A 24376-nucleotide genomic window follows, 5' to 3' on the forward strand; every position below is an offset into this window, starting at 1 on the left:
CTTTGTGTCTTTTTTTCAGAGCCACTTTTGTCTAGAATAGAGTTTCTTATCCTGTGAGTATCATCTGGTGCTATTTTACTGACTGCTTAGACTAACCTAAATTGGAAGTATTCAATTAGCTTTAATTCAGTCATTTGACATGCCAGTGTCAGTACCTTATTACAAGGAATTCTTTTTTCTTTGCTGACATTAACCAAATCTATATTTCAAACAGCATTACTTACCTACTTGAGAAAATTGCTCTGAAGTAGGGTGTGGATTTAGAGTGCAACAGTTCCTGAGCCCTGATGGGCAAACTTGTATTGCACAATCAGTCAGAGACAAAGGACCTTGCTGGAGGTGATTTCAGTTATTCTAGTGGAATTTGTTGCCGAAATTATGACTGCTACTGGAAGCAGCTGTTCAAAGTCACTTTCAGCAAGCTGCTGCTCTCTCTACTGGGACATATGTGTCCTTGTGTGGCTTGGAGATGGTTCCTCTTCAGCTCCAAAATAGGAGTCCAGGCATTTAGAATCTGTGTGAGGAAATGTTGTGTCCATAGTCTTAGCTTCAGACTCTGAAGAATCCTCCAGGTCTCTGGGACAAGCTGATACTCCCTTGCCAGCATAATTCTGGAGAAACTTCTTTCATCTTTGCAAAATCTGAAGCCAGCCAGCTGAATATACAGATTTAGCAGAAACTTCCAGCAAAATGAAGCCTGTAACATCACTAGAGAAATGGAAACCTTCTGGATTAATTAGACTACCTGTTTTCTGAAAATCAGGCCTTTTAGTTACCATTGCAGAAGTAAAACAGAAAAAAAACATAGTATTTTTATTCTTCTTTGATGGCCCTGATAAAATCTCTTTAAAATCTCTTTATGTTACAATCAACCTCTTTCATAGAGTTCCAAAAGAATGGTCTAACTGTCCATGTTTATATTTTACTAGCCGTCAAGCACTGTCTAACAAAGGTAACCACTGACAGTGAAACGAGACAGCAATAAGGTTATTTAGGAGCATTGCATTGATAGATGAGAAGTCAAGATTGGTATGAGATTTAACCAAGCCCTTGATGGAGTGATGGGTCTAAGAAAAAAAAAAAAATCTTTCTCCAAATCCATGCAGACCTGCTGCAGTTTAGTCAGCATCATAAACGCAAAGCTCCCATCTGAAGAAGTGAGGTGTACTCCCACCAGAGAGGTGAAGGGAAAAAGCTTCATAACCAAAGAGGTTCTGGTTTCTCCATGATGCTAATGCAATAGTCAATCTTTTAAATTCCTGTGATAAAATCATATTTTGAAATTAACCGAGCTGAGCTACCAACTTCTCAGGACAGGTCTAGAAATAACCTGTTGGCTATGAAAGCCTACACAGAATAGAAATATTGCAATTGAGCTCTCATTATGCACAGTTAGCTTGGTTTCTAAGGCTCCTGTGGTGAGGAGTGTAATCAACTCATAGATATTGTCATTTCAAACATTAATACCACAGCACTTTGAAGCCAACCTCCGTTCCCTGGGAAAACACAGCACTTGATCCGTGTTTTGACAGGGAGATGTCATACTGTTCACGTTACATGGAAATAGAAATGCTGGTGGCAGCTTCTCATCAATGACCCCAGGTTAGTGTTCCACCAAAAGAAAATCACATCCGAAACAGCAGGGACAGAATCAGTCCAGCAATATGATACATCTTTTTTTGAAAATGCATACAAGCTTTGACGTTGTGCATTAAATTCAGGTATAGACAGTCAGTGCTTTATTAACCACCAATATTGTATTTAAAAACTTGTGTCTAAAACTGGGATCTTTGCCTGTGAATACTCCTACTCCTTGGCAAAGCTAGAGAGTCAAGACTGTGTATCTTGATATAGGTTTGTGGCAAATGCCAAATGTGTTCCTGCCTGATTCTGTCATGAGCTGCCATTCTGCCTGAAGAACTCTTGAGGAAATGAAGCGGATTTTGATTGCAAAATACTGAAGTATTAATTCAATTATCATACCAGCAGAGATATCCTCGTAAGATAAGCTTAAGACAAGATTATTAGACTCATAAAGAAATTAAGACCACCAGTATCTATTTCAAATACGGCACGTCCTCACATCCTTTTATGTACATTTATGTTCACTTCTATTAAGATCGATTCAGTAAAAGGCAGTGAGGTAGTGCATAAACCTGGATTACACAACATAGGATCTTCCCATTCCCATTACATTGCTTCTTCATTCAGTCTTGTAGTAAATTGAGTGCTGGAAATTTGATGACTTTTTCACTGTCTCAAATAGTCTGAAAGATTTGTGTAAAATTTTTTAAATCTATTTTACTAGTGGCGTTTTCACTAGCTTTCCAGTGATCTTTCTGGCTTCTGCTTGACCTGCTTAAAAGTGTGTGTATATAGGATGATCCTCATAGGTCTTTCCAGGAATGATAGTCTTGACTGTAGCGTATTTTCTTGTCCCAGATGTCCCAGGAGGCATCATTTAATTGTTAGCCACGTTGTTATGTCTCCAAGTACACAACTGTCAGTAGCTATTTTGTATGGGAATTAAATATTTTAGATGTTGTAATATGCAGTTTCCTTAATTTTGTGTTTTTCTTTGACATATCACTTCACACTTAACTATAAATAATAAACTACTTAGCTCATACATATCAATAAGAAAGTCTGTTAGAAGTGAGAGATTGCTTGCTTAATACCAACAAGTACTTCGGAGAACATCAAATCCCCTGATAGATGAGTGTTGCCACAAGGATTTATTTTGTTCAGGCTTTAACTAAAATAGCTTCAGTTGCATTTTGCTATTTAAGGATATTAAAGTAGAAGGTTATAGCAAAATGATTTATAGATAGTAATTGCGTTTCCTGGCTTACCTATTTCCATAAATGAAATCACAGATTCAATTTGCACTTGATCTCGAGCACAACAATGTCAATATTTGTATATTCATTGGCTTAACTAGAAAATAGTGTTCTTTTGTTCCTCCCCAAAATATTTAGAAGTTTCAGGACATAAGCTAGTGTTGATTTTTTTTTATCCTCTTAAGATACACAGAAATGTGTTTCTATATTTGCGGTATTTAGATTGTTAATTAAAAGAAGCATCTGAATTTTAAAGCGGTAAGGGAAACGCAGCACAGGTACGTGTACTTATGCTGTATTTTTATATGCTCTATAATCAGCATCCTGCAACAAGGGGATCAGAAAAAAATATTGAGTCCTGCCTTGTATCTGGAATCTGAATCTTAATTAGCTCATCTTTAGTTGCAGACATAACACACAATCAAATCTTTTATTTCACTAATTTGATGAGACAAAATCATGTTGGACTGAAGGAACAAGAGCCATCCTATTTTGGCCACTTACTATGGAATAAATGTTTGCAGTGAATGTCACAGCACTCTGATGTGAACTAAGCAGCTTGGTTCATTTTCTGGTTGTGAGATGAAGAACAAAAAAAATGAAACGATTTAGATAAAATTGCGTAGCTCTGGTCAATCCAAGACAGGAAGATTGCTGTGTGACTTCTAAAGCTGAACGTGGAGCATAGCACTTGAGGGAATCTAAGTGAGTTTCCAATCCTGTGCTATAAATAGATGAGTATATGTTACTTAAAATGATAGACTGACTTACTCCAAATAAAACGTTTCTTATGAGGACCAGAGGCAAAGGAGGGAGTTAGGACAGGGATGCTATTCCCTAAGTGGCTTACAATCCTCTACGTTATTCTCCAACATTCTCTGTCCTAACACCATTACTAAAAGAGAGCTTTCCTAAATATTTTTCTTTCCCGTTGCTCCAGTGCTCTCTTTGTGCTGTGTTAGTTGTTCCTTTATTGGCTCCGCAGGTTGTCCATACTGGAAATCGCAAGCAGACCAACAGGACAGTCTGAGAACTGTTGCTTCATATGTTTGATGTCACAGCTATTTAGACACTTGAAATTTCTTTCAATTACCCAGTTTTATTGGAATCTGTTACTATGGTCTGCTAGCCAAAACAAGGACTTTACTAAAAAAATAATTAATTGCTGGCTAATATTATTTGCATGGTAATTGCTTTGCAGTGCCCATTAAATCAGTGTTTCTGGCACAGCTTTGTGATAGCAGAAGTAGGGATATTAATATACTATGACAAAAAGCTTTTCTCATTTTCTGTTTTTTAAATTAATTACTGTTTTCCCATGGTGGGGTTGGGTGAGATTGTTACCCTCAGCTTCACGGGATTTTGATGCGGACCGTGGCATGGATTGGAAGATCGGTGACGTTTGCAGACGTTCAGGGAAATGTTTAATGGGACGGGGTCAGCTCCGCTGTAGACTTCTTGTACCTTTGTGACCCAGCTGATGGGCACAGGAGCAGAAAATCCAGCCTGTTCCCAGCTTGAAAATGACTGATGACACGTGCCATTCATCAATCTGAACCGCCTGCTGTGCGTCCTCAGCACAATTAATCTGCATTATGCTGGAGTCCGGCACCTTCAGACCACGCTGGATTTACTGTCTTTGCCTTCATTACCGGTTGAGCACATACACAATCATTTTGACACATCCAAATGAAATGGAGTCTCTGGCCATACACCTGATGACAAAGGTGCCCATATATCCATCTGGGATTTGCAGGCAAGAAATACATAAACCTCAGATGCCTCCTAATTCAGGACGTATAAAGCAACAGCTATTTCATGGTTTGATCTCAGTTTGATTTCTCTCTCCAGAGCATCAAAGGCAATGATATAGTGTATATTTTGTCTAGGAAGAGTCTTCTGAACCTGACTGCGTTTTTTAGGTCTGGTCAGAAGACCTAGTTGGTTTTAGTAAGCATTTGGTGAAGTTTGGGATTGAGAAAAATAATCTTACAGGAACAATTTTTAATGTTGTGTAACGTATCCTGCTTTAAGCATTTCTGAGACACTTCATACCAAAGCTCTTTTGTCTGTAGTGCATCATTGCATACCATTATTTTTAGCTGCCACGATTGAAAAATTTTACTGTAAAGACACTATCACACATTTTCTGTATGTTTTTTTTTTCTTAAGTGCTCACAAGACTCACTGCAATTTGTAGCTAGAGTTTAATTAATTATTAGGCATATCTAACTGTCAGTCAATAATTTAGGTACTTCTGGCTCGCAGTTTTTGGAATGGAGCTTGGTTTATGAAGAATGAACAAATATACCATTCCATCTGTTAGCCAAAGCCACCTGGCACAGAATCATTTGGGGCATAATTATGTTGTTGGCAAGACTTTCAAAAAAATGTGATTTCTAGAGTTTTAATCGCAATTGATGCTTTACTTTGTAGTGATGGAAACCTGACTAATGCATCAAGGACCAGTTCTTCTTTTCACACCTCTGTATAAAATAACTCATGTTCACCTTGCAAAAAATGCCAACATTAACGAATATAGGAACCAAGAGGCAGGTGTGAAATAATCCTGAGAGCAGAATCACAGGGGTGGAATTGAAGCTGGTCTGTTGTTATAAGCAGTTGAAAGGAGTTGTGTAGGAGTTGCATCATTGTCCTTTTAATCTCTGTAGGAAGACACTAGGGACAATTTGGGAAATGATTTTTCCTTCTTGATGGTAGTGCGAATGTTTTTCTGAACTCTGGGTTTTGCAAGATTGTTGCATCTGCAAATCTATTTTCCTGTTCTTTCGGTGATAAAATGTCTTTAATCCTCTGAAAGCACTGAATGCACTCTTAAGAGACTTAGCAAATTATATTTGAAATATAAAGAAAATGTCTGGTTTTAATTCCTTGGAAGGGGAAAAGAAGCTCATACAAGGTTAGCAATTAGTCAGATAAAACTTCTGAAGTAGGAACAAATAGATACACCATTTAAAAAGAAAAAGAAGTTGCTCCAACTAAGTGTTTACTTCTGGTTGCAAATAGTCTTTAAGGATGGAGTTGAACATCATGCAGAAGTTGCACAAAAAAGCATTCATGTACTATAGATAGTGCAGCTGCAGCTGGGTCAAGGCTGATTTAATAGTGGAAAGGGAGTTGTGTTTGTAAGGCACATCAGGAGACTTAAGCAGGTAGAGTTAGCGTAAAACTTAGTCCTTATTTACTAAAATTAGTGAGATATCAAACAGAACCTGGACCTTGTTTTGAAGTTGTACTGTTTGCTGTTCAGAGAACATCGTCAGACCTAAACAACTTGTCAGTCTACGTGTGACAAAAAGACACAGGTGAATATTTGCAATTGAAAATGCAAAGAAATGAGGTTATTGAAGAAGAGTCTTATTTATGAATAAGAAACATCTGCTCGGAATAGTTTGTTTCATTAAGGTTTGTTTTCCTTGTGGTAAAACAACAATATGCCATATTTTAGTGTCTGGGGAGAGGGCATCCTTAGTTTCAATTCTCTGCATGGTTCAAGTCCTTCAGTTATCATTCAGTTTAATTAAATGGCTTTTAAATTTAATTTTAGTGAAGGGAAAAATGTACTATCAATAAAATTATGAGTGGATGTTTTCTGGGGTTTTTTTGATTTTTTTTTTAGTTGTGGCAGATATTGGGGAAGAGCCTTTGAGATAAGTTTAGTAATAAAAAATGCCTCTGGTAGTCTGTAAAATGTGTTATCTGTAATGAAAAAAAGAATCATTTATATTGTTAATTAATAAGTGATGAATTAGTCTGAAACCTGACACTTAATTTACCCCAGTAATGGCATTCAAGGGAAATCACAGATTACACTAGGCTGTCATTCTGAAGAAGCCCTCTTTCTTCAATTGGTAGAAACTTGCAGCTCTTCAGCTAAAAATCAGGATTTCCCTTTTGTCTACTGTGAGGAGAAACCTAGGAAAAAAATGTTTTTTTTTTTATTTGACGCAATAAGGTGGAGAAGAATAATTTCTATGTTGGAAAATATGCATTTCCTATATGAAACTGAGCATATTATTGCACTTAAAGAATTCCCACCCGGTATGAGGTGCTCAGCCAAATACTGTAAGTCACTCACTTGCAATCACTTCTGTAATTGCTGGAGATCTGTGTATGCCTCTCTGCAAGTGTTGGTGGGAAAATAGATGCCTTTAATGGATCAGTCTGGATGTCTTCTTTCCATGTTGAGCAGAGAATCACTTTTCTTTAGGTTTCCCTGTAAGCTTTTCTTTCTACTTGCACCAATTCTCAAAGTACTCATTTTTTTTGTTTTCCTTTTTTAATTCTCTGTACACTTTCTTCTATTCTTATTCTTTAAACTGTCTTGACAGCAGACATTATGAATACAAGAGTTGTCTGAAATTGCATCAGTAAGGCATAGACTATCAAATTTGCTCTGACTGTGGATAGTAATGAATTAATTTTATGCTGGAAGAGAAAATTGCTTACATTATTATATACAAATCATTTGAATAATCTGTTTTCTAAATATTTTAATCAAGTAAAATTATTAAGACACATTGGAAATTGGTTCATTTTTTAAATTTAAGACATGAGAAGTCAAACTGTGCCTTGTTTGTTGTGTTACTCTTTAGTTTCAGTTGAATAAATTAGTAACAACGTATTAAAATTAACATAAAAGTGCTAGCTCTGAACTCCATCTAAACTGGTATTCGGTCTTCGCACCTCTAAGCTATAGCAAGGCATGGTCTTAGATGGTGAACAGGTAATTTCAGAATAACCTATAGAAGGACAGTAACCTTGTTTAATTAGTACAATGCATACAAGAGTGCATAGTGTGTTGTTACAAGCCTTAATTGGAAACACATTCTTGCACAGTTTCTTAGCAAATCACTTGTAGAAAGGGTTAAGTCCACATCTGTCCGTATCTAGTACATAAATTAACCTATATCTAAACAAACACTGGTAAGGGTGGCATTTGAAGCAGAAATTGAGAAAACTGAAGTGGTGGAAAGATTTTACATAAGAAAAACATAATCCCTTGCTACTTCTCGTCTTCCCTATAGCTACAGCCTGTTACAGCGGAGTTTATTTGCTTGAGAATGTAGTAGGCTCCCTACAAGTGCAACCAAGGGATATTCACTTCTGCTTCAAAACACCAGGGTTTTGTTTTATTTCGTATGGTTTGGTTTGTGATTTGTTTTGTTGTTTTTTTGGTGTTGTTTTTTGGTGTTTTTTTTGGTGGAGAAGAGGAACTTAAACAAAACATACAGTCCTAACAAAGTGTCTGGCATGAGTCCAGAGGAGGGCCATGAAGACGATCCAAGGGCTGGAGCATGTCTCCTATGAAGACAGGCTGAGAGAGTTGGGGCTGTTCAGCCTGGAGAAGAGAAGGCTCCGGGGAGACCTCTAGCAGTCTTCCAGTACATAAAGGGGGCCTACAGGAAAGCTGGAGAGGGGCGTTTTACAAGGGCATGTAGTGACAGGGTAAAGGTCATGGCTTTAAAATGAAAGAGGGGAGATTTTGATGAGATCTAAGGAAGAACTTCTTCACTGTGAGGGTGGTGAGGCACTGACACAGGTTTCCCAGAGAAGCTGTGGATGCTGCGTCCTTGGATGTGTTAAAGCCCAGGTTGGATGAGGCTTATAGCAACCTGATCTAGTGGAAGGTGTCCCTGCCCATGGCAGAGGGGGTTGGGCTGGATGACCTGTAAGGTCCTTTCCAAGCCAAACCGTCCAATGATTCTATGATCTGAACCAGAAACAGAGCACAGCTCCTTTTCAGTCCTCAGCAGCACCCCTGAGTGCATCCAGCTTAGCATCTCAGCTCCTTTAGACCACAGAATGTTCTAGGGTGGGATTGTTAAAAGGTAGGAACAGAAAATGGTCTGTTATATTGCATTATTCTGGACTCGGTGATCTTAAGGGTCTTTTCCAACCTAAACGATTCTATGATTCAGAGAAATTGGTAAAAATGGGGATTCTCAGTTTTAGCAAATGTCCTTTAGAAGACAAAGGAAGCAGTAACAGACCAAGAAGAGCATGCGTGTATTTAAAACATGGGGATGTGAAGGGTTCGTCTGATCTCAGTTTCTCCAGGAGACTGGGGCTGTGCAGGTTGGGAACACTGAAATTCAGTGACTGGTCCGTGAATAGGAAATTAAAAGGACCATTTCCACACCGTGGTGTGCCTTCTCCCAGACGCTGTTCCTAAAAAAGCACTGGTTTTAATCGAAAAAGATTTAGGAGCATATGTACGAAATTAATTCAATGTTCTCGATTCTGTACAACAGTTCCTTTTTTTTAATGCCTATTTTTTTGCGTCAATGATGTCTTGTACAACGAGTTCCAAAGTTTATCTTTTAATTTCTGATTATTTATGATAGTAGAGCCTGCATGGGCCCCTGTCACACTCCATATCCTCTTCTTGCAGGTAGGTACAAGCGTATATCCAAAAAAATTATGTCTGCTGTAAAACAGCTTCTGTGCTAAGTAATGACAAGAAACAACAAAGGAATACAGCAGGCGGTTTAATGGGAACAGCAAATAATAATAATATAAAGCGAAGCCACATAAAATGGGATGGGAATAAAAAAGAGAGGGGGTGTGCTTGTTTTAAAATCGGTTGCCGCCGTATTGCCTTTCCCGTTGGTGGTTTGGTTGGGGTTTTGCGGCAGCCCTGTGTGGCCTGGCCACTAGAGGGGGGATGGATACACGATTTGCGGTTCCGCTGCAGTTGTAGGTCTGGTTTCTTCGCCTCTCACCTTAAGTACAAACCTTCCCCAATCCTTCATGCTTTCACTTGTCAGTAGCCTAGCCTTATCTAGCACTTATATCCTTTCCTAACATCCTTAACAGAACCGGGGACTGTTTTCGAACTGAAGGCATAGCAGTGATTTATAGCAAGGTATTTAATTTCTTGAGAACGATTCCGTTACGTATACATTAGAGACATTATTCCATTTTTCTTTTTTCCTCTTTTTTTTTTTTTTTTAAAACTCTGCACACTAAGCAGAGGTTTTCAATGCAATATCCAGAAAGATAGTTCTCCAATTGTTGCATATAACTTACATCTCCGAGGCGTGGATGAACAGTATTCCTTATATCTTGTCTTTTACTTTGTATTTGACAATTCAGAATTTCATCCATCAAAGCTTATACAGTTCTCAGCTTTTGGAAGTCCCTTTACGCATCCTCACGATTTTCATTACTTTCTGTGATATAAATAATCTGTCATTTGAAAAATGCCATACATTTCCTGATTGCAGCTAGGATGATTCAGCAGCCCTGGCCTTGGGACCAGACAGCGCTCTGTTTTTTTGCTGTACTGAATAAAAGACCACTACATTTTTGAGTGGTTAGCTAGTTTTCTATGACCATGGAGCTTGTCTTATTTATGGGAAACTAAATATCTTTTACAGGCATTTTGTCAAAAGGTCTTTAACAGTCCCAATATAAATTTGCCTTTTTCGTACACCACTTTGTTAATATTATTATGATAGTCCAAAAGTTCAGGTCTACGGGTTATTAGACACGTGATGTTACTTCACAGACAACCAGTCGATTTCTCCCTATTGTATGGTGATACAGTCCTTAATAAATCTTGAAATGAACTTGTCAGATACTGAGATAAGGCTTACCAGTCTGTTAGGATCATTTCTAATCAGCTTTAAACTAGAGGACCTGCAGTGTATTTTAATTATTCAGGTTTTCATGCAACAGCTACTTGTACTAGAAATCTTCTTTTTTTACTAGCTCCTCCACTTCATTTTTACGCTTTTAAATTTTTTTTTTTTTTATAAACACCGTTTGGATGTCCCAGTTTGTTGGTTTAAATACCCTTGTGCTTTAAACGCTCTAAATTTTATTTCCCACTTGCTAACATCTCTATTACCTGGGAAACAACAGATTTTAATGTTTGTTTCACAGTGGATTTTCCAGGTCCTATTCATCAAATCCTCATTAAGGGTTATCATTAACAGCCATAGCTTGACTCCTTTGCTGATGAAAAAGGACAGATTGGGACTAGATTATTCTACAGAGTAGGAAAACATAACCAGGGCAAAAAAAAGAGAAAAGTTTTTGACTCCTTTTTTTATGAAAGATATAAAGTGTAACTTCATAAAACTACTTAGGGGAAGTTTTTGGCGAAGATCTTCATTCCACCAACTAGAATAACCTAACATAATCCTTAACAGTTGTTGGAATCAGGGAAACACATTCTCAAACCTGGTACAATAGGGCTCACTTCAGGCTGAAAGTGCCATCCATTGAGGAAACAACAGTTGGCTTAGTATATATGAGATAAAGTAAAAAGCAGAGTCTCCAAGGATCCAGTTCTGTGCATAACAGCAATAAAATAGTGAAGATTTAAAAAATATACCAAAAAGCTCATCATGACGGAGCAAAGATGGACAGGAATAAGCTCAAGATGCAGCTTCTTGGCATTTTATGGATTGCTGTTTCCTTCTCTGCAAACACGTTTTTATATACTCATATTGTCATCAAATATCACCACAGTGCTTTGTTTTCCCTTGATGAGTTTCTCGTATATTGATTATCACCTAATTCTCTTTCTGATTAATCTTCTATAGGTACTGTTCCCCTTTCAATTTTCACCTTTTTTTTTTAGCAGTAATTTTCTCTATCCCATGTAAGTCACCTTTTTTGCAGTCGATGCTCAATGCCTTCCACCTTCTGCAAGCTTAACCAATGTCCCGCACAGGGTTTTTTTTTGGTTTTGTCGGTTTTTTCCCTATAGAGAGCATGTTAGATGCATTTCTTCTACTCATTTATTGTCTCCATTATTTCTCTGTCTTTCAGCCCATATCCATTTATTAGACTACAGCAATTATATAATAAATTCATTACATCCAGTTGTTGTTTGGGAATTTGATCTGACAGTAGTGTTGGGTTCTGGGCTGTTCGTAAAGGTAGGTATGGCACAAGGGGAACATCTGTGAAGATGGAGGCAGCTACATATGCTGGTAAAGAACTACAGAATGTCCAATATGGAGTGAAATTTACATTAAATTAAGGTAAACATTTGACATGTGGTGGCCTCTTTAGGATGGGGATTACACGCCTTTTAGCAGCGGCCACAAATTTCTGGTTGCTGTTGAAAAATGTTTTGGGAAATAATCTGGATCAGAGAAGTAAACTTTCTGTCAAGAAAAGCTTTAATACAGAGCCAAGTTTAAAATAAAGGGGGGCAGGGGAGCAAACAATCCCTAGGTGGTTTATCTCATTATTATTAGCATTCTTTAATATTTACCAGGCTCTATTAGCAAGCCAGACTGTCAGTAGAGGCACTGAACTACAGAGACAGATTGAGGTTTGCTCCCAAGAGCTAACTTTACCTCTCGCCTTGCAAAGAGGGTTGATAGCAGATGTGTTTCAAAGGGCTGGAAGTTGTTAAAATAATTAAAATATCTGGAATTCAATAGCTGGGGACTGTCTTTCAGTTTAGTTTGGGATTTTCAGGACTTCCCTCTTCCCTCCCTCCCCACTTTTGATTCACTCTGCGTGTGAGGTTCTGGAAATGAAAATTGGGCATTGGTACGAAGGGATAAAAATTAGAGGGAAAGTATATATTTTGAAAGATATACAGAAATCTGTTTTCAGTTTCAGTCCCACGGCTATTAGGAGGATGTTTGCTCAGACCTTATTGTAACCATCGGGGTACAGAAGTGTGAAACTTCAGGGACATTTGGTCTTTGAGGTCCCTTCCAGCCCTAACCATTCTATGATTCTATGGTTCTATATATAGATTTTATACATTTTTATTAATCTCAGATTTTACTGAAAACACAGTTTTTACTTTTTTATCGAATGTCATGCTCTGTTTACTCTCAGGAGAAAGGTACATCATGAAAAAGGCCAGAACAAAGTTTGTAATAAATGAATGACTGAGCTTAGTGTCTAACCATGGCTGTCAGAGAAATCTGCTGTGCTAAAAACGGTAATTCGGTGATGAAGTAGATTTTTATACTTACCTATTACCTTTGAAATCTTGGGTTTCGTCTTTGTTAGCTCAGAAACAGAACCGAATTGGTCATGTTCCCGTAGCGCCCATGTTGAAAGACATCTTTCTGGCGGCAGTTACTGTGTCTGGTGAGGATGTGAAGAACATGAGAGCAGCAAAATGGTTTAAAATAAAAAGTGCCTTAGCAAAATAGTAGGTGCTGCTTGCCAAGCACAGGTGCTCATAATGTTATCCTTTAGCCACTGCCAGTTATGTCTAATTTCTAGAAGTGATGTACATGTTTCGATTTTCAAGAAGAGGAGAAGTAGAGGAAAACGTGAAAAGCAGGTGCTTATTTTAAACTGAATTTCGTCTCTTGCAATGCAAATCTGGGTATTTTGAACTCAAATTCCTTTCGATGCAGCCTGTTACATTTGCCTGTCTCACCAAACCATCACACCAGCAAAGGCGAATAAGAACAGTAATTGGTTTAAAGGCTGCATAATTGTGTCTGAATGCCAACAAGTGACGTTATCTTTATAACAAAAACAATTGCCCTGTTCTCAGGGAAATACAGATTTCATTGCAAATATGTTCACTTTAAAGCAGACACACGGCAATAAAATTACAGTGCTCTGCAGCATTCAGCTCAGATCTTCACAGCCACCCACCCAATTACAGGCTGCGTCTTGCCAGCAAAAGATTGTTGCTTGGTTTCCGTAATATTTTTGTAGCCTTGCTTTCCTCTATGTAACTTCAGAGGTAGACTGCGTTTACTCCTTTCCTTTCACCAGGTTTTTCTACTGTAAAAAAAAAAAAAAATTGGCTGGTATGGAGAGTACCATGGCTGTAAATATGATTTTTTTTTTTTTAAATGTAGAATATACTCTGAATAGTTGTTTCTAATACCTTAATAGCTCTGGTTTATGTCAGTAATTATATGAAAGGTTAATCTTTAAATCACCAGCATTTCCTAAATTCCTAATCAACTTCATGCTTGGGAAGAAACCCATATAAATGCTCAATTTGTTAATATTAGACTGGGTTGAGCAGGTCAAGGAAAAATATAACCTTGGTGCATAATGATAAATTGAACACAGCAAAAATATCTCTGATCTGTTTGTCATAATAGCTGTGAATACGAAAGCTGAATAGGAGAGAGAATGAGTGTAGATATAATTAGAAAGAGAATCTGCTATAGCTCAAGATCACCCCTCTCTGTAAGTGGGGATTTCTTAAGGGATGGGGAAAAAAAAAGAGATTTTTTGGGTAGAAAAGTCTGATTTTCTAGAAAGTCTGTGGTGAGCTTTGACAAGGATAGTTAAGAAGTCCAGCCAAAAAAAAGAGGCACGGTGCTGGAGTTCAGTGAACAAAATGATGGATGAGGGGGACATTGTGCTCCCAGGGAACAGGGAGGTGGCAGAGGAAATGACGGGGTTGCGTGCGTGCGTGTTTGGGAAAGCCTGTCCGTCTGTGCCTCTGTCAATGGGAGAGTGTGTGTGACCGTGAGTTTGAAAAGACAGGGAGGAAAAAAAAGAGAGAGAGAGAGATGCCGGGTATCTTTCTTAAATCTCTGCTGTTGTCTTTGCCACAGTTTCAACGTGGGAGGTGAAGGCACTGAAAAATCTCGTTTTTCTTGTGTGCACAGTGGTCCCTTTGCCTTCTCACCGGTTCTCATCTTCCCTTTCATCCTGTCCCTTCACCCTTCCCTTTTGTTTTTCTTGCTCAATGAAGCTATTTAGTCTTATACCCTCCTTTCCAGAAGCTGTTTCATCCCTGCTTGCTCGGTTTTTAAAACTCCTTTCTCCACCCACCTTCAGTCTTGGTTTTACATCTGTGCTAGTCCTTTAGATTTACCATCTTTAAAAAAGAAAAGGAAAAGGGAGCTAGCAACGACCTGATTTAGTTGTTGTTACTTCACTCTTTTCCCTCCTCTTTTCTCTCTTCTTCATTTCTTTTATTATTATTACTGTTATTATAGCACTAGTAATAAGCTTCCTAATTAAATACTCCTTCTTATTTGCCATTCTGAATGCCACTGGCGAAGCTGAGGGGAAGGGGAGGGGAATTCAGAGTGTCCTTTTGCTATTAATGCAGAATGAGACACGTACAAGAAATAAATTTAGTCCATCTCAAAAGCAAATGAGGGGCTTTTTATCAGAATCAAAGAAAATGATCAAATAGGCGCTTCAATGCCTTGGCTGTACAAACATACAGAATATATTAAAGCATACAAAAATATCCTTAGGTATCATTTGTGATCTTTCTCTGGCACACGAATGCCAGGCGTGTTATGAACCAGGCATGGGACAGCATCTTCAGACTGGTACAGAGCATCTAGCTATCGCTGTGCACGTGGAGGAAGGGATCATCCCCTTGGTCTAACCCCCTGGAGTACTCGGGCAGCGTGGTAACAGAGGGAATTTGCAGCTTGAACACAGAATTTCTTTGTATTTCATATATTCAGGCCAGAAACAGAATGTGGTACATCAGCATTAATTCTGTGGTTTCATATCACTTTTCTTTTTCTTTTTGTTTTTGTAAAATAGTACAGAAAGGAAGGAAAAAAGACAGAAAAGAAAAGAAATCATCCCTTATATACATTCAAAGCATACACAGCAACAGTTCCTTCATCGCTGGGTGCACTGGGAGTGTGTATTGATGTTAGCAGCAAGAGATTGCATATTAGAGATCTATAACACTGGTAATGTTAACCATCCTCAAACAGGGAAGTTCTTTTGCTTGCCTTTTACCCTGTCTTGTATGTTAAAAGACACCTAAATAAAAAGAAAATAATGTTAATTACCTACTTATAAAGGGGAGATTAGTCCTCTTATGTGGAACATTAAAAGGGCAATATTTAAAATGTTTTCATTCCTTCAATATTCCTCAAGCTGAACAAAAAACTGTCACAACTAACCCCAAAAGCATTTTTTTCCCCCCTTCTTCCTTTTTCTTTTTGGAGCCATTTTGTAAGGCAGAATAAGGGCATCAAAAGAGAGGGAATGACATATCTCTGGACAGTTGGCGAAAATGAAATTTGGAAGAGTTAGGGGAAATTTGTCCCTGCAGTTGCTATAAATGCAGTACAAATATAATAATTCTCATATATACCAATGCAAGCAGCCTGGAGCAGGATCAATAACTGGATTTGCAGTAGCTGGATTGAAATGAAATACTTGCTCCTTTATTTCTTTACAATCCATATATTTTTCATGTAAACTTTCAGAAGAGATGCGGGAACCCTGTGGAAGACCTTGGTGCCCTGTAATAGGAGTGACACCCCTCTTTCCACCAGTAGATATCCAGAGGTTATCTAGATATCCTCTGGAGATCATTAGGAGGTTATCTCTAGAAGATACTCCCCTTAGAAAAGGTTTCTGCATGAAGATCTGGAAAGATACTGTTTTCTGAAGTTTAATAAGTGCTGTGCTCTATATGGAGGATCCATCCATCATCCTGCTAAGGGTGGCAAGTCATTGGTGGTCATTACCTGTCTCCAGGAGAAACGGCAACAGGCAATACCAAAATCAGCTCTCACTTAGGAAATCACTGCACCTTTAAAGAAAAATGTTCTGTTCAGTTTACTTGAGCTGTCAATGCAAGATGCATGAAGCACAGAGGTGAATAAATTCCAAAGGTGGAATTGCTCACGTCTTTGAAAATGTAGCTTGAGGTTGCTAACACCAGTAAACAGCAAGAATAAATCCAGAGGGGTGCAATCACTAGTGTGTTTAGAATACAACCCACAAATATGCTAAAAATACACAGAAATACAACCAAGGGCTGATTGTTTGTCGGTATCAGTCTTGCATCAGATTTACAGGGGCAAAACCATGACTGCACTGATACGTTTCCTTTTAGCAACAGGAGGTCACTGTAGAAATAAAGCTAATTCATATATATATTTATATTTCTTTTACAGTATGCAGACAGTATTTTAACAATCTTGGTTGGTTTTGGAAGCTTCCTGGCAACTAGCTGTAATCAGTCCTTCTGGTTGCAGTGCTGCATATTGATCTGAGGAACATATAATGTAATCCAAAAGTAGAGAGCCAATTTTTCACAGTTAAATTCCCTTTAGATTTCAGAGAAGGATTTAACAGGGAAAATACATATATTTTGGACCTCAGTTAACATGGCATAAAGTGTTTTCTCTTAAAATATGATCAAGCACCCAGGGAGACAAGGGGCTCCTTACCCACTCTCTGCCCTCACTGTTTCATATCTGGGCACTCAACCCTCTCAGATGACTTGGGAGTTTCAGAATGGATCAGGCCCTTGTGAGTTTGAGCCATAAAATCAGAAATGTGCAGTTGTTTAAAGAGAGAAAAGCCTAGTTTTAACAGCGATAGCTTGTTCCAAAGCTGTGGGTGAATTTTCAGCGGTTTTAGTAAGAAAGCAGTTGATTTTTCATGAAATTTTCTATGAAATAAAGTCCTCTCCCAATACATAATCTCATTGCTTTCACAAATGACATTTGGTTCTCACTAAATAAAAATTTTCATTAAGAGGCCATCATCATATTTGATATTAAATAGGATGAGATGTACCAAATAGAGGAAAATAAGTTCTAACTCCTTAAAAATAGTGTCAGTCAGGACAGAAAAAAACAATTCACACTTTATATTCAAAATTAATGTCTAAAACCTGCTGTGCAGGAAAAAAATGCCTCGTTCTGTGCCTATTCTCTGCTTTATAACTCTGCTGTAGCCTTTTAAGAGTAGGTGGCACTTTGATGCTGTAAAAAAGAAAAAAAAAAAACAACCTGTGCTAAATTAAAATACATGTTAGGTTTCTGAAATTTTCCTCTATTGGTGGTAACCTAAAGATAGAGAAATATGTACAAAGCATAGAAATGTTACCCGATTCATTATCCGTGACATTTTATTAGCATGTAATGCTGTATGAAGAAAATTTCTAGATGCTCTGCCTGATGTTATAAAATACCTCATCTTCATTAGTATGAGAGGAGTTGTTGAAAAGATCAATCAGTAGGTTGTTCACATACTGGAATGAAAAATCCAAAATACAAGGAAAGGAAGCCTTTATTTAAGGGCAGTCAAATAGAACAGCTGTGTGATTCTACATTATTAAATCACTGCTTATATCCATCAATTCCATTTATCAGTCATTAGTAAGGAGGGTTCGTATATTTTCAGCCTCTGCAGAGATTTTAGAGTTGTGTTGTTAGTGAAGGCTGGTGGTAAAAGGGAGGGACACGAAACAGGCTTTGCTAGCAGTTTCCTCTAGGACCCAGAAGCATGCTTTAAGAACTCTCTGTCTTACTCTGGCAGTGTTGCAGCCAAGGTTTTGCTCTTGAAAGACACACTGAGAACCGAACAGCTTTTACTCTTCTCCATTCACCATGGCACCACCGTGCACAAAGCAAGGGTTTCTTTGCTCTTAGCATGTCTTGAAACAAGCATAAAAGTGGGAAATGCTAGTAAAAGCCCTTCAATCTAGATATTTTGGGGTGTTTTTTATTCTAAAGAAAATTGCCATGAGTAAATTTTAGCAGTGTTTCAGTTGTTTGGGTTTTGTTGTTTGTTGGTTTCGGGTTTTTTTTTTTTTTGTGAGACTTTGCAATACGATCAGTTTTGATACAAAATACTTTTAGGGGTTATGATGCAGGTTTTAGGGATCTTACAGCAACTACCAAGTGAGCTGTACTTAAAAATCCTCAGAAATCCTGTCCCAGGGACACACTCAAAACTTTAGCCTTTCTGAGGTGCACTGGCTCCTTGTACTGACATCCAACTACAGGTAGCACGGTAACAAAAATAAACTTCTAGTGTCATGCTTCATATCTTCAGGAACACGATGTAAGTGAACGTGGACTAATTACAACGTGAAGCCATCTGGTTAATTTTAAGCTTTCTATTTTACGTGGCCTCTTTGCTCCTAGACTTTCATTCAACACTCAGTATGAAGAGAAAAAGAGGTTAAACTGTTGCATTTCGTATACAGGGAACAATCCATGTAATGTACACCAGTCTGTAAAAACTGTAAATGCTATTTTTTTTTATTTTAAACAGTTTTCTTAGTTTACAAAAGATCAATAATTGGTACCTTTTTACACTCTCAGATTCCTGAATATTGACAGATCTTCAAAGGGAGTATTAGCATATGAAATCTTAAGATTGACTGTCCTGAAGGTTTTTTAAGACACGATAAAGCTAAAATATCAAGTCTTTTAGACAGCCCCTCTTAACAATTTCAGCAGAGGAGCGCTTCAGAAATCACCAGCAAACACAGCAAACCACCCCCCCCCCCACCCCGTGCCACTGTCTGCCTGCACGCTGTTATTTGGTTGCGCACTGTTTAAATCCCCAAGGAAAATCACACCTCGCATTCCCTCGCTGGCTGCTGGTGACAGGAACAAGATCCGTACTCATTAATGATCACCAGGGCTCCCTCAATGTGGTTGGGTTTGTAATCAACATAATATTCCTGGGCTGACATGGCAGCCATTTGATGCATGGTCTGTTTTTGCTTCTGCTTTCTGCGCTGTGTTACAAAGCACTGTCTTAGTTGCCGTAAGCTGGCTGGAAAGCACTTCCAGGAGACGTACAACACTAAAACCACGATGAGGAAGGAAAAAATCAGGGCCATGGTCCCCGTCACCACTTTGTGAATCTGCACGGCGTTCTCCGAGTTCTCGCCGGGCATGGTCACGGTTATGGAGTATGTCGTCTGGTCCCCTTCGCCGTCCTGCACGTCGTACGTGGCGGTGGCCGAGCCGTAGCCCAACGCTTGGTCGCTGTTGTTCGTTACCGGCGAGAGGGTGTTGACGCTCGTTGGGTCGGCCGCGTCTTCGCACAAGTGAAAGGCGTACACGGCGTCCAAAACATCCTCGCCCTGGGCGTACTCGGGGGTGGCACAGAGCAGGTTGCTGTCGTAGCGACCCTTGAAGTTGCTCAGCCAGGAGGCCAGGGCGCACACGTTACGGCTGCAATCCCAGGCGTTTGCAGAAAGACTGATGCTAGTGAGGGACTTCCAGGAGTCGAGGACTCGGGAGTCGATGTAGGTCAGCCGGTTGGAGTCCAGCTGCAGGGATTTGAGGTGAGGTACGCTTTCGAAAACGTGAGGCTCGATGTATTCGATTTCGTTGCCGGAGAGATCCATCTTTTCCAGTTGCCATATCCAGTCCAAGGTGTTTACCACGATGGTAACTTTATTCCTTCGCAAGCAGAGGGAGTGCAGGGAGATGAGCCTGGGAAAATGGGCTAAATTCACCTTCACCAAGTCATTGTGCTCGAGGTGCAGCTCAGTGAGTTTGAACAAGCCTGCAAAAGAGTTTCGAGCCAGGCTCTTTAACTGATTGTATCCTATGTCTAGAAACTTCAGGCTGCGACAGTCCTGAAAAATTCTCACTGGCACGAACTTGATGGCGTTCGACCGCATGTGCAAAGTTGTTAGTTTTCTCAGCCCGTGAAACAGGTCAGGCTCCAAAGACTGTAGGTTGTTGTACGATAAATCCACACTGCGCAAGTTGGGCATGGGACGGAAAGTGGTGTTGGGCAGTTGGCTTATTTGTTGGAACTCAGGGTGAGCTCTTTAACTCGCCGCAATTTTTGAAAGGCATTCCCCTCCACTGAGCAAATGTGATTGTGATCCAGATAGAGCCACGTGAGCTGCATTAACCCTGTGAACTGTCCATCATGCAGCTCTGAAAGGCTGTTGTACCGCAGAGACAAGCCCATCATGCCCGACAGGTTGCGAGGCATCTCTGTGAGATTCAGTGATTCACAGTACAAAAGCCTGCCCTCACACCGACAGAGCTGTGGACACCCACTATTCACGGCTGGAAGCATTTTAGAAAAGATACCCAGCGTACACAATATCAACCCCGGGGGCTTCCTCAGCAGCCAGTTTAAACAGAGACCGATAAGAAGGAAATCCATTAGCAAGAATATTTCCAAATATGCTTGAGAATGTCCATTGAATCTTTTCAAATTCTACATCATATTTTATTTAAGGGAAAAAAAAAAAAAAAAGACAAAACGAAGCCAGAAAACCAAAGCAAAACAGCAAACAGAACAAACACAAGAGGCAAATATTTCACTTTACAGCATGCAGGAGCTGTGCAGCATTAAAGTTCACAGACATTCAAAGGTAAAATGATAGTGAATTCGTTCATGTTAAATGCTGCAGCAAAGAAAAAAAAAATCTTTCTTCATGAAAGAATTTAATTAAAAAGTGTCTTACCCACCCTTTTCCAGAGAGTGACAACCTCCATTCAGTTGCTTCCTTTGTGTTTGGACTAATTATATGCAGAGCTAAAAAAGACCCCTCTGTGCTACAAATTCAGTCCCTTTCAATTTTGTGCAAGGCTGGCAAGCTCACAGTGTCTCACTTCGCTTCTGCTCAAAGAGCGCAAGGCTTGTCCAGCTAGCTTTTTAGCTGCCTCCTAGGACCTGCAAGTTTCACAACTATGTACATGAGCTTGATCTTCTCCTTCTCCCTCTGTCCTTTTTCTCTGCGGTTAACACTGTGGCGTGAAAAAAACTCCAAACTCTTTACTAACGACTCCACGGGCTTTGTCAATCTCTTTAATGTCCGTCATTTGCAACGACCAGTGACCGGCACAACCTTTACTCCATAGAGAGATTACCCTTCATTCACTGACCGGCTAAGGGTAGCTTTATTTCCCATTCTTTGTTCGCTTTGCTTGTTAGGTGATGCTTAGAGCCGAGAGAGAGACAGCGAGAATCCCTTCCCTTCAGCCGAGCAGTGTGTTGCTAGAGCATGCAGAGGCACCCAGTGTTCACTGAGTGTCGTAAGCTGCTCAGGATTGTACGCCTGCACCGTGCATCTCAGACATGGGCAGATTGAAAAGGGGTGGGCATAAAACCAACATTCGAGCGAACCAGCAAAGTAATATATGCTCTTTGATGAAACGGAAAATACTTTAAGCCTATCTCGCCATTTCTCCGAGCGGGCGGGCGCGCGCGCGCACACGGCCGCGCTGCAAACCGGCGAGAGCCAGGCAGTGCTGAGTAGGAAGCCTGAGAATTAGGATTCTTTTTTTTTTTTTTTTGGTTGGTTGGTTTTTTTGGCTTTTGTTTAAAGTCTGAATTTATAAACTATTAGCCCGGAGAGCGAGATACTTGATTTCTTGATATGGGAAGGAATATGTAAACCTGTACCGGCGGATTGCTTTTTCTCTCTAATTCTGATGATGAGATTTGCCTTTCGGAGTCTTGGGGGTGGAGGGGAGTGTGTGGGGGGGACCGTGGTTTTATTCTGACATTGTCTAAATAGAGCATGATTTGAAATTCTGTGCGTTCTTTCTCATAGAAATGCAGCCTGAGCTCTGCAAATAGGAATGTCTGGTTTCATATAAGCTTTAATTATATTTGGTCTTTTTCCGTTCTGCATATTTTGTGTGTGTTCATTACATGCCTTTCCTAAAGGCTTTTTTTTTCCTCCTTCTTCTTTTTTTTTTTTTTTTTTTTTTTGCAGTGTACGCTACGGCACATAAAACTATGATTCTCGCAGCATAAAGATTGCTGTGCTTTTGGAATAAGATCAATGTATAGGTTACTCTGACCGTGTTGGCAGCATGCAAAGAAGGGGTTTAAAACCCAATTAGTTGATAAGTTCTGCAGATTGTGCTGTTTTTTTTGTTCCATGTACCAAACAAATCCTTGCCTGATAATTTGCAGTCCTCATTATCTATGGGAAACGCATCGACAATGAGCTCTCTCTGTAATTTTGACTGACTGCAAAATATACGATACTTCTGTCAGGAAAAGGCTGGCCATCTTTGCCTATTATGAAGTAGAGTCTAAAGCCTGTGTGCTGGTGAATGCGATCAGAGCTGACAGCTCACGATTCTGCACGAATTCTCTGTGAAGAAGTTTCACGAGGAAATACAAATATTGCAGAAGCTCCTGCTAATTTTAAGTCAGCATCGGTAGTGAAATGCCGGAGGCAGGGCAAAACTGTTACATTTATTTTCTTTTTCACAATCATATCAATTTTAAAAAAAAAAATCTTCTTTTTGAAGTATCTGTTGCAGAGTCTATGGAATCCTGGAGGTGTTGGTTGTGTTTGAGTGTGGCTGGCTGCTGTGAGTGTGTGCTGGTAGAGATCAAGGAATGCAGTAATTTGATGCAGTAGAAGTTGTTTTACACAAGTCCCGGAGAACTTAAGCTCTCATGCATGAAAATGTGTGAAGGAGGTTCATTACAAATGTATTTGCCAAAAAAAAGTCTTAAATAAATTACAAATATAAAACACTATGACTGCGGTTTCGGAACCAGGGAATCAATATGCTTTTATGCTCCCAATTCAGTTTATTTACATTTTTCTGCTGTTCACAACCCTTGCTTTTCAGTGGTCTCAAAGCACAAATGTGATGCTTTAATACTATATGAATCTCTTATATGTTTCAGCATTCGGGCAGGAAAGCTGAATGTGTTCTTCCTTTCCCAAGATCAGGCTGTTTTATTCAAAGCAGGATGTTTATGCAAGTGTCCACTGGTTGCAGTACACCTTAATTCTGTTTCTCAGTACACAAAAGCAGGAGGGAAAGCAATGACAGAACCGAGAGAAAGAGCACTGAAGCAGGAGAAGAGTCTAAAAAAAACCTCATCCAAGAATATAATCCAGATTGCATTTCTGAATATTTCGAGGCAATTAGCAGGAAAAAATCTGCAAAAAGATTACTTTAACTTTACAGATACCGAAAAAGGTTCAAAGCTGTAAGGTTGTATCCCTTAAAAGACAACCACCCTATGAGGCTTCATGTGGTAGATCTTAATGCCTTCTCTCATATAACAGTTTGGGGAGAGATATGCAACAGTAGCCCTAAAAATTTCAACTATGTCTTCAAGGAAAGCTGGCATTTTCTGCAAATCGGATGATGATAATGAGCACTTAGTTACCACCTAAATGCTATGTATAAAGTGAAGAATTCCTCTAGTAGAGATGATACTCCTTGATACATCTCTCTGAAGAGCTGAATACCCTTTTTCACTGCTTCTTCTTGCTATCACCTGGGATACAGCCTGGATCCTAACCAATCTGCCTATTCCACACTGGCATATAATCTATTATCCTTTGGTTTCCAGAGGTAAAAATTAGAGCAGACAGTACCAAACCTGTATAGCATCAGCTGGAAGACTGACAACTAGAATTAGGGACCCAGAATTAATGGCCCAAAGCACACTATCTCACAGCTCTGTCAGAGGTTTATTGCATGAGAGACTCTGCACTTATTTGTCCAAAATTCGTTCGGAAAAAAGAATCCAGGTAGTCTTAAAGTGAGAGCTCTCAACGTATGTTTGGGACTGTGATGTTGAGGCAGAGTAGTGTCCAAATTCAAGAATGGTGGCACGTGGATCTGCAAAGACAAATTTGGGTGAATATATATCTTAGCCCTGAAATATCTTCTGTAAATGTAGGTTTCTTTTATATTTTTTAAATGTACTTTTTTTTTTTTTTTTTGGCAATAAAACTAGGAATCCACTTTGAACATGATTGTAATGCAAAGGGCTTAATTTCCACTGTCTGAGCTGTTATCACAGCCAAACTGTTAAATTTACACATTTTCTGAAATTTCAAAGCCTCTGGCAAATCT

General features: G+C 39.2%; 2 protein-coding genes across 6 annotated transcripts in view; one reads left to right on the top strand and one right to left on the bottom strand.

The window, feature by feature from the left end:
• Positions 1-24376, top strand: part of CTNNA2 (catenin alpha 2) — a 492413-nt gene that overhangs the window by 294827 nt on the left and 173210 nt on the right. The gene's annotated exons all lie outside the window — the stretch shown is intronic.
• Positions 19129-20693, bottom strand: LRRTM1 (leucine rich repeat transmembrane neuronal 1). The gene is given in 2 exon segments (XM_009982774.2): positions 19129-20321; positions 20324-20693. Coding segments are annotated over 2 exon segments (1563 nt in total).

Source organism: Tauraco erythrolophus, chromosome 5 (assembly GCF_009769465.1).
Source record: "Tauraco erythrolophus isolate bTauEry1 chromosome 5, bTauEry1.pri, whole genome shotgun sequence".
Lineage (NCBI taxonomy): Eukaryota > Metazoa > Chordata > Aves > Musophagiformes > Musophagidae > Tauraco > Tauraco erythrolophus.